The sequence below is a fragment of the Phoenix dactylifera genome, chromosome 10 (genome assembly GCF_051530095.1).
Source record: "Phoenix dactylifera cultivar Ajwa chromosome 10, Ajwa_hap1_PhDact_Kaust_v1.1, whole genome shotgun sequence".
In the NCBI taxonomy this organism is placed as follows: Eukaryota; Viridiplantae; Streptophyta; class Magnoliopsida; order Arecales; family Arecaceae; genus Phoenix; species Phoenix dactylifera.
Window position 1 is genome coordinate 16,770,155 of NC_143199.1, and position 12,639 is coordinate 16,782,793.

At 40.1% G+C, this 12,639-nt stretch overlaps 1 protein-coding gene across 7 annotated transcripts; it reads right to left on the bottom strand.

Annotated features, from left to right (window-relative positions):
* Positions 1 to 953: 953 nt before the first annotated feature.
* On the bottom strand, positions 954 to 12,435 carry LOC103720282 (uncharacterized). Of its 7 annotated transcripts, none has more exons than XR_015969278.1 (7): positions 12,143 to 12,435; positions 9,370 to 9,512; positions 3,973 to 4,149; positions 3,560 to 3,703; positions 3,319 to 3,464; positions 1,664 to 1,727; positions 1,267 to 1,550 (listed from the first exon to the last, which is right to left on the bottom strand). XR_015969278.1 is itself a non-coding variant. In XM_088705437.2 (6 exons), exons 2-5 carry the CDS (start codon positions 9,500 to 9,502, stop codon positions 3,328 to 3,330), a joined length of 591 nt encoding a protein of 196 aa, XP_088561563.1. In that variant the 5' UTR covers positions 9,503 to 9,512; positions 12,143 to 12,435; the 3' UTR covers positions 954 to 1,206; positions 3,319 to 3,327. The 7 variants fall into 7 exon arrangements, 5 of the variants coding, with proteins under 5 accessions (XP_088561563.1, XP_008808127.1, XP_008808130.1 ...); XR_005507571.2 differs by having other exon boundaries at positions 1,664 to 1,735; XM_088705437.2 differs by lacking the exons at positions 1,267 to 1,550; positions 1,664 to 1,727 and adding an exon at positions 954 to 1,206.
* Between the last annotated feature and the right edge of the window lie 204 nt (positions 12,436 to 12,639).

Below are 12,639 nucleotides of genomic sequence, written 5' to 3' on the forward strand. Positions count from 1 at the left end.
TAAGTAACATCTTATCATTCCGCTACATTCAATTTAAAGTAAAAAATTAAGAAACACAATTTTTAGAAAACCCAATTCACCCCCCCTCTTGGGTTGTCATCTTGGGCAACAATAATACCATGGACGGAGGTTACCTTTGCCATCACAAACCCATCACCATGAGTAACCAAACACCAATGATAGAGATATTGCTACCATCATGGACCTTATAGCCATGAGGGAGGCAACAAATCAAAATCTCTCAACGTAGCTAAAAACAGGCGGCTGAGAGGGGGAGATATGGGTTCTCACCATACATGGAGGAAAAAAGGAGAGAAAACACAAAGGTGAATGGAAAAGGAAAGAAAAGAGAGAGAGAGAGAGAGAGAGAGAGAGAGAAAGAGAGAGAGAGAGAGAGGGGGGGAGAAGGGAGGGAGGGAGGGAAGCACAAAAAGTGAAAGGGACTGAGCCCTTAAGGAACCAGATGGAGAGGCAGGGAGGGAGGGAGGGATGGGGGGACCATAGAGAAAGAGAGGGCGAGGGGGCCAAGACTAGAGAGCGGAATTGCAGAAGCCCACGAGAGGGAAGAAGAGGATTGGGGATCAAAACAGACAGAGAGAGAGAGAGAGAGAGAGAGAGAGAGAGAGAGAGAGAGAAGGAATTCAAGGCCTATGGGCAGAAAGAGATGGAAGGAGAGGGAGAGGGAGGAGGAGAAGAGGTGGTGGCCGAAATGCAGGGGGAGAAGGGGGGTGGTTCCCTAGCCAGGAGGCCAAGGAGCCTAAGGGGTAAAGCTAGATTCTCCCTAGATTTAAATTTCAAAACATAGAGTGATTATAAATTGCACCAGCAAGTAGGTTGAATACCCAAAAAAATAAGCATATGGCACGAATAAGAATTGAAATCAAAGAAATCTGTTAATAAAAATGTGGATATCTATCTGTTAGCGGTCACAAGGATTGAATGCGGCCTATGAATTCCAAGAACAGTACTAGATCTTCTACATTTCAAATTATATATTAACTTCACAATCCTTAAATGTTATGATAGTATATATTAGTTGAAGATTTCACGATTCAAGAACACCAGTGTCAATACATTGTCAATTACAAATTTAGGTGATGGATAGAAAAGGAGATCCAGTGCTAATAAATGCAAACCCTGATGTAATTCTGGAAGCCTGATTTGGAGCAACTTTGGCCCAAAATCTGGGAATGAAAATGGGGAAATCTGTCAATCATATGTAGATAAAACCCAAAAATGCAACAGTTTAGATATACAAGAAAAAAGTTCTGTGATGAATAACAGACCACATGTAAATTACTATAGCATATGAATGTATTAATTTTTCTAAGCAACTTTGTGGTTCACATGTTAAAGGGTTTGTTAGTTGATATTGCTCACAGCATAGAACTCGCACAGAAAGTCACATGGAACTACAAGCATTTGTAGAGATAAAGCCCAACACCGTGGAGAATAACATATGCCAGATACAGTCACTCAAGTTCATACTGTCTTTGATTAAATATTACATTGAGTGGATAGCTATGACTTGATACTTGAATCATACACTCCTGCAAACCAGAAGATGGTTGGTTTTTATATTTAATAATTCACTAATGTATTACACCTGAAGTGTATTTTGAAAACAAAGCAAATTATACGAATAACTTGTATATGGCCATACCTGATACATAAAGTTGATTAAAGACATCATATACTCACTCTTAGAGCTCATGCCAAAATTTTAACTGCAGTTCTTTTGAAAAAGTAGTAAAATATTTCGTGAGTTTCCATGTTCACTGTAACATGTTTACATTTATTTGAAATTTGGGGCTATATCTAACTAAATGATACTTGTGAGAAACACAAAAGGTTGATGTTTGATTTCATAAGTTAGAATTTATTAGCATGCACAACTTATGCTCTATCCTAATCATCATTGTGTTCATAATCAGAAGAATAAATTTTATTCATGCCTTCGGTGCTTGAGAACCAGCTGGCAAATATGTTTGGCATTCCTGCTTTATATATTGCATATGATAAAAAGACGAGTGTAAGAATGTGACTATAGCCCAACACTACACGTTGGAGGTTATATTGGCTGATCCCTTGCATAAAACAATCACTAATCAGATCGAGGATTGAAACAGATGTTAATGATCTTATTTAAGCTGCCTTATGACTTAAAGTGGCATCAGACTGTGCATGACCAATTTGAGAGAACATGTATAGTGGTTTGCTACACACTGCGCTCAAAGAGGTTCTCTGATGTTCAATATAACCTCTTTCCAGTTATGGAATAATAAATAACAACATAAGCAATATTATGTCTAACCAACATTGGTATATATCAATGGAATATGATAGAAACTTTTAAAAAATGTCATTGTTTATATACAAAAATATTTGAGAAGGTTTATACATGCTTAGTTCTTTTACCCCACTTCTACAAACCTCCAAGGAAAAAAGACCTTAAACATCCACATGTATGTTCAGTCAATTTATGCTACAATTTATCTTCACCATTCCATTCCCATTTCACAATGAAATGTTTTTCAGAATGACCCTCAACTTAATCTAGACTGGTGATCTTTCAACCGATCAGGGAAGTTCTTAGAACAAATGTTTCCAGTGAGATACTATCAGTAGAACTATTGTACAAAAGGACTCAATCCAACAGATCTCAAGATACTTTCCTACAATGGGTTTTATTTTAAAATAATTGTTATAGTATTAATGTGCATATTACTGCCCTGATTGTCAAGGTCTGTCTCTCTCATGTTCAAGTTTATCTTAAATTATGAGGAGATCTGGGACTTTTTTGTTAACGGGAAGAAACTAAAATTTCTGCACTTAATGCCAGTGCTCTGAGTTATTTCTATTAGTAGAACATTCCATAATAGTGTGAAAAGGCTACCAATTAAAAGTTATATGGCTTGGCAGAGGGCAACAACATATTTATATAATATTCTCTCATCAAATATAATGATAGAGTATAAATACCAAACAAAAGGACATATATCAAAGGAGGGAGGAAGAAAAGCTTCAAACCATGGAATGCCGTACCGGCCCGTACCGGCCGGTTCGGACCGGTGCGAACCGGCCGGTTCGCACCGGTACGATTTTTTTTTTTTTTTAGAACCACAGCGCCGCGCGCTGTGGTTTTTGAAACCACCGGTACCGGCCGGTACGGACCGGACCGGACCGGTACCGTACCGGTCCGGCCGGCCACCGGTACGCCGACCAGTACCGGTACGGCGGACCTTGCTTCAAACAATCAGAAAAGGTTTAAAATGCAGAAACAACATATAAGGAAGCAAACCAAATAAATTTGTGTACCTTGGTTAGCTACATTGTTTCATTTATTCCTTGAAAGCAGTACTCAGCACATTTGTGGTAGGGATTGGATGCTTTAACACACTTGGGGTGCACATCCCTTCTCTCTAGCATGTTCAAACCATCTTTCTTTTGTCCTCCAACCACAACTGCAGCAACAGTAATATTAGATCATACCGAATAAAAAACTTAATAATTAAACGAGAAATTGCAAGGAGGAAGACCATTTGAGAATGAAGCGTACCTGGCTTGCCTGTCTTTGCCCGCTCCTTTTCATGCATTTTTTGGAAGCAGTAATCAGCGCAGATATGATAAGGGTTGGATGCATTTATACATTTCGGGTCAACCTTCCTGTTCTGTCCCATGTCAAAACCTTCCTTGTTGTCCACTATAATCATAGCATGCAAAAGATATCAGAACAAACTCAAATTTCAAATGTGCAACTAAATAAAGCAATGAATATGGGCTGGAGTTTTAAATTTGCATGTATAACTAAAACTGAAGGAAGCGCAGCAAGGAAGGATGTAATCAAGCTCTCCTGTAGAATATAATCGAAATTCCAATTATAAAAGGATGGAGCTAAGTCTTCAGTCTTTCTGATTACTTTAGAAACATCAAAGAGAAGAGAAAAAAAGGGAAAGAGATTTAGAAGTGGACCTGATCTGCCTCCCCCGGTTTGTTTCCTTGTGGCTTCAGTGGTTCTTTTATTAGAGCAATACTCAGCGCATATGTGGTAAGGATTGGAAGCATTGACACAAAGAGGATCCACATTCCCTCTTACTCCACTGGCCATGATTCCTTGCTCCTGGTCCTTCCTTCTTTCTCCATTTTGAACTGCAAATGCCACAAAATAATCAAGAAAATGAAATTTTAGAAAAGCAAAAGAGAAAAAGAGAAAATTTCAGAAAAGGGGTTAGAAAAAAGGTAGGAGCCTAATTTTGACTCCTAGATCATCTTGCTAGGATTGGCTTTGGGGCTGCATCTATGGATGTAGTAGTCAGCATAGACCTGCTAGGGATTGGAGGCACTAACACAATCTAGATGCACCCTTTGCTCCCTCTCCATCCTCCATCTCTTTCTTGTTCTTGGATGGGGAAGAGAGAGACCAAACGTAGGGTCAGAGATCTATTACCAACAAAACATCAAATGGTTGGTGGTTGATTCTCAAGAGGATGGGGAGCTTTATGACAAAAGGAGTGGGAAGCTAGAAAGGAAGTCCTAGGATGAAGGAATGGATAGGGTTAGAATCTAAAAAATGTGGGCAAATCCAGGAAGAGATCAAAAGGAATGTAATAGGGAGAAAGGAGAAGACAGGGACGTGAAGTATGGAAGTTGTAATTGTAGGTTGTGTTCTGTAATTGTGGTCTTCTACAAAGAAAGAACCCAGCTGGCCAACCCTGGGAGTAAAATTTTCTTTCAATTTCCACAAACGAACACCGACTAGAGTCAATTGAAAAACATGACTTTAATTGTTAAGCCTAGGGAAGTACGGATGTGTCATGGACTCACAGTCTACTAGATTAAGCTATTAGGACTTAGGAGGAGGACCATCTCAGGCTCATAAACCCATGTGGTACCAGTTTATTAGTCAATATATGACTATAATAATCTTCCCCACTCAACCTCATGATGCCCTTGTCATGGTTGGCTCTTACTGGAGAGAGGAGGCCCCACCCATAGCCCGGATCCTACTTGACTCTAGTATCTCCCAGTGAAGGGCCCATACGACTAATAAAGGTTGTGACGCACAATGGACCTAGCTCTAGTACAAACTATCACGAGCTTGGAATTTTTTTAAGCACCCATGCAGCACTTAGAAGCTTTGTTTGACTGCAATTATCTCTAAGTCAGCCTATTACCATTGCCTCTCAAGCTAGAGCTCTCAGAAGAGGGAGGAAAGAAGTACACAAGAGAGGGTTTCAAAGAACGAAGAGTAGTATTCGACTAGAGATATTTTACAACTCTCTGCTTGGGGTAGTCTGGCCAATGAGACCTCTCCCCAAATTTTTATAGGCACTACCGACTACAATGAATGGTTAAGATATGTACAAGTATCATAATTTCAAGAGTTAGGACCCCTTTAGCTCTTTCCATAAGAGCCTGAAAAACATCTTGCCTTCCTTCCAAATCAATAAGCTTCTATAGAATTCTGCAAGCGCAATCTCATTGGGCTCCTTTCATCAGAGTCGGTGCACCCAATGTTGCACGGAAGGCAATTTACTATCGCTGTCTTATAATTTTTTCGAGTACTCGTGCAACACTCAGAAGTTTGGCTTGACTAGAATCACCTCTATGTCAACCTATTTCCCTAGCCTCTCAAGATAAAACATTCAGGAGAGGGAGAAGGGAAGCATACAAGAGAGAAAGGGTGAGCTTAGGAGAATGGAGAATAGTATTCCACTAGAGAACTCTTACAATTCTTCACTTAGGTGGTGTAGCTAATGAGGCTCTCCCTTTTTTATAAGCACTATCAGCTACAACAAATGGTTAGGATATGTACAAGTGTCACAATTTCAAGGTTTAGAATCCCTCTATCTCTTTACATAAGGGCTCGAAAAAATATCATGCATTCCTGCAACATTAGTTGGTTCTCAAGAATTCCGCAAGCTCAATCACATTAAAGGAGATCCATGAGAACATGTTGAACATCACCGACTCCGTGGGGGAAGCTCAACGTCAAGAGAATCTCCCATTCCAAGCCCGAATTTTGGAGGCCTTGACCAACCTTCAAGTTCAATTCAAAGAGATGAAGAAGAGCGTGGAGAAGACTAAGGCTGATTGGGCCATGTGCAAAAGGGTCATGGCTAGTGGGATCATTGATGCTTCTATTGCATGTTTTGCTCGAAGGGTCAAAGCTCCCAAACCTAAGGTCTACGATGGCAAGAAGGATGCCAAGAAGATTGATTACTTCTTATGGTACATGGAGAGATACTTTACGGCACTCAACATGGAGGATCAAAAGCTTGAGAATGGCTACTCTCTTTCTAGTTGATCTTGCTACCGTGTAGTGGTGTAACAAACATGCCAAGATGGAGAAAGGTGCTTTCTCCCTTGACACTTGGGATGACCTAGAAAGAGAACTCAAGAAGCTCCAAATACTTGATATGGGTGAGGACTAGCTCTTCAACTTCGTGGATGGTCTCAAGCCATAGACTGGCACCGAGCTACACAGGTGTGGCATGAGAGACATCTCAATTGCTCTAATGATTGCAGAGACTTCGGTAGAGTTAGAAAGACCGAGTCTTTCAAACTTAGAAGTCCAAAGGGTGATCATGCCAAAGGTGGGGGAGAAAAATGGTCCAAACCATCTCACAGCAAGGAAGACCATCCGAAGGGTGAACACCCAAAGAGTCGAGGCAAGCTACCAAAGGGCAAGAAAGTGTACAAGGAGAGGAAGACCCGAGGCAACTTCTTCCTATGTGATGGTCCACATTAGGTTAGGGACTACCCAAAAAGGGGAGCACTTAAATGAAATGACCAAGGAGCATGATAGCCAGGAGGGTGCTCAGATGAGCTGTCTTCGACTCCACAATGCCTTAAAGGCTAGTCTAGTGCCCAAAGCTATAGGAGATAGGACCTTGATGTATGTCGAGGCCTGCATCAACGGCATGTCCACCCATGTGATGGTTGTAAGGGGTACGATGCACTTCATCTAGCCAGATGAGGCAAAGCGGGCTTAGGCTCAAGGTGAATCCAAAATAGCTCCTCCGAGCATCCTCAAATCCTACAACAAGGAGGCAGAATGCATATTGGCAGACCGTATGGTGTGACAGAGTGGTATACCTCCTACTCGAAAACATTTGGTGAAATGGGGAGGATTGCCCGATAGTGAAATAAGTTGGGAACCCGCCGAAATATTGTGACAGTTTCAAGAGCTAGACCAAGAATTTCATGACGGCATGACAAGGGCGTCGCTGACTTAGGTGGGGGAGATTGTCAAAGGTTCAAGTCTTCCATGCAAGATTAGGTGCACCAACTCTCTATTGAAAGGAGCCCAATGAGATTAAGCTTGAAAAATTCACTAGAAGCCTACTGGTTCGAAAGGAAGGAAAGATATTTTTCTAGGATCTTATGGAAAGAGCAAGCGAGATCCTAAGCATTGAAATTGTGACACTTATACATATCCTAACCATTCATTATAGTTGGTAGTGCCTATAAAAACGGGGGAAGCCTCATTTGCCAAACCACCCAAGTAGAGAGTTGTAAGAGTTCTCTGGTGAAGTACTACTCTATATTCTACCAAGCTCTCTATCTCTCTCTTGTGTGCTTCTCTTCTCCCTCTCTTGAGAGCTCTAGCTTGAGAGGGTAGGGTAATAGGCTAACTTAGAGCCAATTGCGGTCAAGCAAAGATTCTAAGTGCTACATGGGTGGTAGAAGAAATTCAAAGACTATGACAGATGGATCTCCTCCACTCCTGTCCTATCGAGTGTGCAGAAACCATGGCCCATGAGATCTGTAAATGGGCAAGCATCAATCTGCTGCTTGGCTAGCTAGTTTCAAACATGATTCCCAAAGTTATACGGCATCACCTTCTGGATCAATAGATAATATAAGGTGCATAAAATGTGATATTCATCACCTTCTGCATCACCTTCTGGCCAGCTACATTTGATTTGTCAAGATCACAATAACGAAAGAATAATGCTAGTGGCTATTCATATAGTTTGACAATTAGAATCATGATGATTATGATCATGAGGAGAAGGAAGAGGATGACGTGGAGATGATGGAGGTAGAGACAATGGTGGTTGACAGGGACTGGTTGAAATTTTATGGTTAGACTTAAGGCAGCCTTCTTTTGGAGTGAAATAGCCGTTCAATGTATACAAGGAGGGTAATTTCCTGTTCAGAGAAGGGAACCTAGCTCTTTTAAAATACCCACTATCATGAATATATAATACCAAAAGTACTGTATGGAGTTAACTATTTATTGTGAAGCTTCAATAATATGCTCCTCACTTCAGTAAATGCGCCTGATTTTATTTAATCTCTATCCACAGAACAAGAGCACTACACCCAAAAAGGTGCAACTGTCTCAATTACACATAAAATAAAAATGATGGGAAAAGAAAATTTGGGTCCCAAGCATTTTCTAAGCTCATGGGATCCAAATTTCTATAATCATACACATGCTTTATTGCATCACTATCAACATACATTATTCGGCTACCCATGGTAATGCATTGGTTTATCTCTCAACCTAGTCCAGTCCTCATGCTTTACAAGAAGTCTTGGACTAAAACCTAGATTGAACTTTGTTTTCCTCCTATCCTTTCTCACCAAGCTAATTATAAGGTTTCTAATTAATCTATGATTTCCCCCCCTCATTAATTTGTTTTAGAAAATTCTATGATTTCTTTGTTATATGTATATCATTTCCAGTTTTTCTACTTTGCCTAATGGGTTCTTCTATGTTATTTGTTGGATGTATTGCTTTGGTTCAATCCATTAGTAACTAGCCTTTTGGTCCGTTGAAGTTTGATATACAGTATTTGTCATTCATTTCTTCACAACAGTGCCTATTAGGCACCCTTTTGCACACATAAATAAGCACTAAGTGGATTGCAATTATTCTTATATCCAATTTTATTTTCTAACAAGAAATCTGGCACTTTATGCCAAAATTTGTTAAACTTTCTAATATTTTATAATAGCAATTCCTTTCCATGAATATCTTCATCTTCTGACTTCTTTTTGTTTGTTATTTAGTAAAGATTTATTGATTGTCTTCTTGATTCCATTTTTATGTTCAATAGGAACTGCACCTTTGACAAGATGAAGTTTGATGCTTCACAACAGTGTTTCATAACACCACCAACAATGATAACAAGCTTGTCACTGCATTTCATAACAACAACACCAACAACTAACACATGACCTAACTCTTGAAAGCCAACTAAGATTGCAAAAGCGTTGTAAATGAACTAGGCAATTATCATCATCTAGGAGAAGAAAAATCCAATCACAAGAGCGAGTAACCATAGGGGCTTGAGGAAAAGAATCTGCAAACACAGGGGCATAAAGGGGCGTAAAGAAAAGAAGCAAGAAAGAAACCTGATCGATCCCTTCTCTTGTTCGGATCCTTGGCATCGCCAATCTTTTTGAAGCAGATCTCGGTGCACTGGTGATATGGATTGGATGAGTTGACGCAATCGGGATGCACCCTCTCTTCTTCCCTCGTCGCCATGACCCCTACCCTGTCCCAATTCCCCTGATGAGAGAGATGATATCTAGTAGTTGAAGAGGGCCCCAACCGAGCAAGACGAGAAGAGGGGATCAGATTCCAACAAAACTCCGGCAGATGCCGACACGGTATATTTTTATAAATCTAGATTGGCTCTGCTGTCAAGGCCAGAGGGGGAGGCAAGGGGGAAAGGCGGAACGGCAACGGTAGCGGATAGGTGGAGGAGCCACGGGTCAGGTGCAGAGGGAGGAGAGAGATGGCCCTGATCACAGCCGTATTCCCCCTGCTGTCTTGCCTTGATGCTGCCGGCAAATTTAACTCTTTTGAAGTAATAAAATTTAAAAATAATAATAAAATTTAAAAAGAATTTTTTTTTGCATAAATATCCTTCTAAATATCAAATTTGATATAAATACCCTTAAAATTTGATATTTGCATGTATACCCTCGTAAAATACTTGTTTTGCTATTTTACCCTATCTTATCCTTATTTTTGTATATGTACCCATGCCATCTAGCGCCATAAAAAAATTAACAGTCTCAAATTAAAATGACTAAAATGTTCTGAATGGGTAGAAGTGCCAAAAAAAGATATATTTATAAGGGTATACTAGCAGATAGCAGTTTACGAGGATATTCATGAAATTTTGCATATTTAGGAGGATATATATGTTAAAAAAAAAATAGTACACGGTGAAGAAGTAAAGTAAAGATTTATCATCGTAAAGTTTGCGATCCTAATAAGAACTGAAAGTACTGCTTCCAAACACTCGACCTTGTCTTCCTTCTCCACTGGTTCTGCTATCCCATTCTCTATTCGACGTTGTTTCTTGATTGCTTCAACAACATCCTTCATCCTTTGGGTCATCCTTGCTACCCATTCTAGTCTATTTTAGACTAAGGTGTGGACCCATTTTAGCAGACATATGTAAGTCATATGACAACTTAAGTAATTTGACGACATGGAAGATATTAGTTAATAAATTTAAGGAGCACTAAACCAATCGACTAGATGTTCTAGATGTAAAGAGGAAATCAGGATTGGGTGGCTAGGATTGATGATGGCGACTAAGATCGGAAAAAACACTTGGTCGGACACATCTAATTCCTCCCTATCAAGCCGTACACCAATCCTTCTCTCTTCTTTCCTTTTGAGCATACCAACACCTCTCCTTTCTTTTTTCCATATGGACTTGAAGGAACCCACCTTTTCCTTCTTCAGCCAACACCTAATCCTCCACTTCTTTTCTAATTCTTATGCTAGTTGTTCCCTTCCTTGCCATATTAGGGTATTCTAATCATCTAGGAACCTAGAAAGCTATTTATGAGGGTCAGTGCTCGGAGAAAATCAGATTTGGTTGGTGTTTCATCTACAAGCTGCTCGAGCCCTTCACATGCTTGTCCAAGGAGGATCCAAAGACCGAGACATCTATTGTTGGTTGTTTCTCCATGACATTTTTGCCAACTTCCTCGTTTCCCAGTTATTCCTCTTCAAAACAATTTCTGAGTCTTCTCTTAGATCTAGTTTGTTAGTCCTTGATTTGGTGTCACTATCAGCTTATTGTGATCAGTATATGAGATTATTATCTGCTAATTTTTGTTGAATTATAATTGTTTATTATTGTTTAGATATTTCTAGTTTGATTACGATGCATGTTGTTGTCATCTTAATTTGTTTTCAGTTTGTAAATGATTCTTTTATTGCTCTTCTGAAATTTGATTTCAATCTCTGCATAACAAAATTCTCCAAAGGTATGTTTGGTTGTAGAGAGCTGAACTTTAGAATATGAATGGGAATGAGTGACTTTCATTTCATTTGGTTGGGGAGAGTCCCATTCCTATTTCGATTATGGGGGAAAATGAAAATGCCCCAATCCTCCAAATGAAATGAGAGGAAGAATGGATTCTCAACCACAAATTCATGCTACAACAAGGAAGAAGATTTTCAAGAATACAAGAAGCCCAAAGCACATAATCCTAGCCAAAGAAAGATCCTGAAAACATTAATCACGCACTTTCAAAAGGTAAGTTATCGATTTTTCCTTCCCGTTGAAGATTTGATTTCTATCAGCAATCATGATTGGAAGACTCCTAAGGCAAGATGACGGTGCAACCAACAGTAACAAATACAAGAGGAAGATGAGACATTGTTTACGGTACTACATTTTTTGCAACATCTCCATTTTCCATTTGGAGGAAAAAAAGCTTGAGATCAGAGCAGTATTTCTCCAATTTGGTTCATCAACGACGTATTCTAAGCCCTTGCTGCTAACCACGAAATATGTTGAGAATTAAAACAGCATCACAGAATGGACTCAAAGAAGATAAAAATCGTTAGGGTTAGTAATTAAATAAACTTCACTGAAATTTCAAAAAACAAAAATAAGAAAAAGAAAACAACGCATGACGCAGAGAAACGGCTTAGATGCTACATCCTCTTCTCTAATAAAGTAAGATTAGAATCTCAAATTGGAAACCTTGTCCCGTAGCTTTCGATCATCACCTGGGTTTCTAGGGTTAAAGCCTCCAAATCGAATCAGGCCACGTATCCAACAAGAGATTCGCATAGCAAGAAGACCAAAAACAGATTTTTTTTTTAATTCAAGAAAAAATTGACAAAAACAGTAGAGAAGCTTCGGATTACCTTTCAGTCAATCGATTATGACCTGCTCTCTCTGTTTTCCACCACCACGCTCTCGGAAGTATGGTAGGGCGGTGGGAGATTATATCCAAACAGAACGTGATATGGATAAACAAAACTGTGGGCTGGGGCGGGCGTAATGCAGGACAGCGCGAGGGTGCGGCGCCTCAATCTCTCATTCTCCGTGGATAAGCGAAACGATAAGGATCGCTGGGCATTGACCGAAGACCATGGAAGGGATGACCGGGTGCGGCTCATCTGCCGCAGCTCACAGACAAGTTGGGCCTCCTCCCTATTGCCATTGGGTCTCACGGTCCAGCTGTTAGATAAAGCAGGCGATAAACGGCAATCCACGTCGTTCATCATATCTGTTAAAAAAAATAATTTAAAAAAAAAAGAATGGGAGAGAGGGGAGTAACCCCATGGGTTCCCCGCTCCCCTGCCTATCCCCCTGGGTGGGGGATCTTAACCCATCGTCTCAGTTCCTCCGTCATCGACAT